Source organism: Dinoponera quadriceps, unplaced genomic scaffold (genome assembly GCF_001313825.1).
Source record: "Dinoponera quadriceps isolate SergipeBrazil2010 unplaced genomic scaffold, ASM131382v1 scaffold1441, whole genome shotgun sequence".
Taxonomy (NCBI): Eukaryota; Metazoa; Arthropoda; class Insecta; order Hymenoptera; family Formicidae; genus Dinoponera; species Dinoponera quadriceps.
The window spans coordinates 469,430-474,407 of record NW_014555884.1 but is presented as its reverse complement, the minus strand read 5'-3'; the positions used below and the strand labels follow the sequence as shown (position 1 = coordinate 474,407).

The 4,978-nt window shown below is 45.9% G+C and overlaps 1 protein-coding gene across 2 annotated transcripts in view; it reads left to right on the top strand.

The window, feature by feature from the left end:
* Positions 1-1,436: 1,436 nt before the first annotated feature.
* LOC106745705 (muscle segmentation homeobox-like) overlaps positions 1,437-4,978 on the top strand; it is an 11,281-nt gene continuing 7,739 nt past the window's right edge. For both annotated transcript variants that reach the window (XM_014621565.1, XM_014621564.1), the window contains exon 1: positions 1,437-2,661. In XM_014621565.1, the coding sequence (XP_014477051.1) occupies positions 1,788-2,661 (874 nt within the window). In that variant the 5' untranslated portion in view covers positions 1,437-1,787. The remainder of the gene's footprint in view (positions 2,662-4,978) is intronic.

Here is a 4,978-nt window from a genome sequence, read left to right as displayed (position 1 = left end):
TCGAAATTATTTGGAATGAGAGATACGGTTTAATAATATAATATACGTGATATAATAAAATTGCAATTAAATTAATAATAATACTGAAAGTAAGATTAATAAGCGATAATGTAGTGCAGCTTCGTATTAAATTTTTACGTCTAATTCTTTTCACAGGAGAACGAGAACGTTTGTCGAGGAAAGTTTGATGTTGCATTTGTGTCATTGGAATATAATAAGATTGTACACTGGGAACATTTTTCCATATTTGAACTATAATAATTATATATAAGTGAAAGAATTTCAATCGAATTTCAATCGGAACCATTTTTTCTAGTAAATGTTACCATAGTGTTATTGCACGGAAAAAAAATCAGTATCAATTCAAGATCCATATTTTCATGTATAATCCAAAATATATAATCTTATATGAAAGTAAAATTGATTTATGTGAAAAAATTCTATATTATTCCATTAAAAATATAATATTTTTGTTATTCTGGAATAATGATATTTTTTGCGGAACTATGAAGGTTTTTTTCATATACAAGTTTTATATATATCTTCACACATATAAGATTATATATGCTACTATATTGTTAATAACATATCATTATTTATCATTATTTACTAAATTTTATATATATATATATATATATTTAATATATAATATACTATTCTTGCTCATACATGAGAATATGAATCTCGAATTGATACTATTTTCACTTCTGCGTGGTAATAATAACTTTACATATACATCACTGCTACGAAATTTCAGGTAAAAACCAGAAGATAAGGTCGAGGCCGAGAGTGACTACAATTTTAGTAGGATAATTTTAGTAGGATTTCTCTCGACAAGCGTGGAAGTATAGAAAAGTCTCAAGTTCAAGTATTTCCACGAAAGTTCCACATCACCACGTCGACCAGTCCGAACGTCATCACCTCCTGACGGCTCACCCGCTCTATTTGATACTCGTCGACAATTGAAAACTATCTCATCCACTCTCTTTTTTTTACCAATCTTAATCACCCCCCGCCTAATTGCTCAATTGCGCTCATTACCGTCTCCGACGTAGTAAAGTGAGCGGCGATTAAATCTCTCCTCTCGCCCCCCGCGCGTCCCTGCCTCTGCTCGCGCTGCGTGACGGCGTGTCGCATTTGAGAGAGAAACTTATCCCTCGTGGTGTACAAAAATCGCGGTGTATAGATAATTCCGCCTGTTCTCCTGCGACCCGGCCACGGGGCGGAGCGTCGCGAGGAAATGCCCCTGGTGGTAGCTCTCAGCCTCGCCCCGATCTTCTCCTTCTCGCTCCGTCGTCCGGGATTCCCCACTCTCTCGGATGAGGATTCTCTCCCTCTAACGGGGCGTCGGCCCCACCATGGTGCACCCGGTGCCCGACGGCAAAAGGAAAAATCAGGGCGGTGCTGGCTGGACGGTCAAGCTCAGTCCACACGGAGAGCTCGGCTCGGCTAGAGGCTACCGGGGAGAGTCCTGGTCATCAGCGATCATTGATCCAACGTCGACCTGTCAAACACCGGACTGTGTTCTCGGCGTAACGTCGATGTGCCTCCGCGTGTCGTCGTCCCCCCGAAGCTGGAGAGAGAGCTGACTCGAGGGCTCTCCGATCGGGAGAGATCGTGCGCGAATCAGTGAGGGATCGTTCGTGAAGCTACAGTGAATGCCTCTGAAGAGCCGAAAGTCCAGTCGAATTCGACGAACCGCGGGGATGAGCGAGCTGAGCTCGTCTTGAGTCGAGAGAGACGCTCTTGCGAGATCACGAGGACAGTGCTAGTCGACGTATCCGAGAATGACAGTACTAAGGATGACCTCGCCGGTGACGCCTGCATCGACCAGTCCCGACTCGTCGGAGGAGGCCCAGCCGGCAACCGCCAGGCCGGCTCATCGATTGAGCTTCTCCGTCGCAGCCCTCCTGGCGGACACCAGGAAGACGTCGAAACCACCGACGAGGCAGGACGGCCTGCTGATGTCACCCAGGTCGTCACCGGTCGTCCCGTACTCGCCGCTTCGGCATGAACCGCGCGTCAACTCGTCGGCGAAGCATCCCTGCGAATTCAAGGCATCCCGATACGTCCTGTCGTCCTCGTCGTCCTCGTCGTCGCCCAATCCGGAGATCAGGCTGACTCACTGCCCGTCTCCTCGCAGCGCCTCACAAGACTCCAGAACGTCGAAGTATCCCGAGACGATCGACTTCAGCGTCGAGGCGACGACCGGCAGATGTGCCACCACCCAGGGAAGTGTGGACTATCGCGTGCAACTGAGCGCCGACACCGGAACCAGCCCGGAGTCCGTAGTGGGCTGTTCCTCGTCGCCGAAGATCAGTCAGCAGGACACCGGCTCGCAGTCGCCCCGGAGCAGTTCTCACGGCGAGGCCCGTTCGAGATGCTCGGAAACGGACGACGTCGAGGACGACGAGAGCAGCCTGGTGGACGTGGAGGATCTCCAGAATCACGCGGCCAGCGGCTCGACTCCGGTCAGACCAACGCCGGCCTACCTCGGCGGCTTCTCCACCCTCGGCGGCATCCCCGGTATCCCGGCCAGCCTTCACCCCGCGGTCTGGGGCGGCGGACACCAGAACGCAGCTGCGGCAGCCGCGGCCGCGGCCGCCGCGGCGACGGCCACGTTCTTCCCTTCGCACTTCTCTCATCACGCTCCTCTAAACGGTGAGTTCAGCCTGTCTCTCGATCAACGATCCTCGCGCGCAAATCACACAGATCGGGAGACAAATATTTCTTATTTATAACTACGACGAGCAGAGCTCGTCTATACGCCATGGTGGAACAATTGTAGACGGGAGTACTGTTTTCCCGATGAGTGTCGCTGTAACGTCAGTGACAATAGCGCGGTGCTGCTGCTATTTTTGCGGTTGGAACGGAAAATAGGATACGAGGATATAATTGTATTTAGAGATCGGCCGTTTTGACGAGCAACGTTGGAGATTTGGTCGAGCGAAAGGACCGTAACTTTTCGCGAAACAAAGAGAATATTTAATGATATTCAGGTGACGACGTGGCGATATACGAATATGTGCGCTGAAAGAGATCCGTTAAAATTGTAGCCACTTCCGACCTCAATGATATTTTCTTCTAGCTTTAGCCCGAAAGAAGAAACTAGCAATATGCGTATAATGTTATTAACACTGATTTTATAGCAACATTTCCTGGAGAAGTGATTCTTGCGACTATAATTCTTTCACTTATGTGATTGTGTTTTACACGGAACAAAGTGTTGGAATCAAGCAAACGTAATTACCTGTTTTTCAGCTTCTTAAATCAATGAATATTTTTATCAATTTAAATATGTTTCGATGGCTTGCAATAAATATTTACTTTAACACAGTAATACCTTAATTTGTATATGAATTGCTAAATGTAGGTAAATTAATCTAATTTGAGAGAGCGTTTACTAAAATTATGTAATATCTTTCTCCGTTGCGGAAACTTAATGTTTTAAATTTCAATTTTTCTATCGAATAAATAAAAAAATGCTTCCTAAGATTCTGATATTCTGAATATTATGAATTTAATATTTGTTGTAATTGTTACACGCACATTGGAACAACACATAGAAACAAATGTCCAATTGTACGAAGAAATGATCGCATTGTATTCAGTCAACTGCATTTCTATTCGTAGTAAATATTTACCAAGGAATATTGGAGCAACCATTTTACTTGGATTAAGTATACCCACTTGGATAAATATCACTTGAATGTAGCATTATTCCCTTTCAATGTACAAATTCCAACAATGTTTTCCTTTCTACATATAAGACAGCGCACTTTCCGTTTTTGACACAATCCACTCCCGATTCTGACAGACGATGAGTTTATCGATTATCGACATTTCCGGGCACCGACGAAGAGCGATTCTCACGATCGATGAATATTCCTTTTTTTCCCCCCGATCACATGCAAATTCGCCGCTTATAAAGAAGAGAAAGCGCAATTAAGTTAATCGCGAATCCCGAATCCCAGATAGAGTCTCCTGCATCGAGGCTGACTCAAGGCTTCGTGTTGTAAAACACCGAGCATCACGAACGTATAACGCAATTGAGTTTGTTACAAATCAAGTTTAGTTTAGAAGTTCTAGAACTTCCTTACCCCTCTTCTCATCTTCGCCTGTATAACTCGAAACGCGAACCGAATGGCTGCGTAACGACTCGCTTTGATCGAAGACGAGCGAACGCTTCGAGAACTCGATCCGGCTAACAGACATGTGCAAATTATCGCGCAAATTATAGGAATTTCAATATAATACGAACAAATAAGTCGTGTTTCTACGCTTTAGTGCCGGTTAGCGATACGAAAGCGATATGTAGGCTGCCTATCGTCACCTCGAGGAGCGAGTCTCTCTAGCGTCCTGCGCGATGCTCCTTTTAGGTAGTCGTTATTCGTTCCGGTCTGAATTTCCACGGGTCCGGCTATTTATTCGTCGCGACAACTATATATGTTTGAGGATAGTCTTTGAACTTTTGGCGGGGCGCCAATCGCCGTCGTGTTTCCTCACGGATTCTTTTCATGGTTCATCGCGGCTAAAGCGATTACGCGGTTACAAGCGCGGTTTACGGACGGTGACTTCTCGCTATATGGAATCGAGACAACTTGACTTCTTATCGGTGTTACACACCGATACGTGAGGATACTCTTGAGAACACGGGCGGAAGAATATCTCGGGGGTAAATAATCGCGTGAGAGTGGTTTACTACCCTTCTGTTTACGATTTCACGGCTTCGGCTTGCGGCGGGGCGATTTACGCGCGCTTTCAACCGCGCCGCTCAATAACCGTCCGCGAATTTCCAGATCGTGAACGTAATCGAAATGTAAATAGAAGCTGCGCGGAGTAATCAAACTTGACACGGTCGGATGAAATCATCTCTACGGGTAAACAAGTCTCGAGATATCGCTTCTGGTATTTATTAGCTAGGCGAATGGGTGGGAATCGCGAGAGAACGGAGGCCTTCGCCGAAGGATTAACGCGC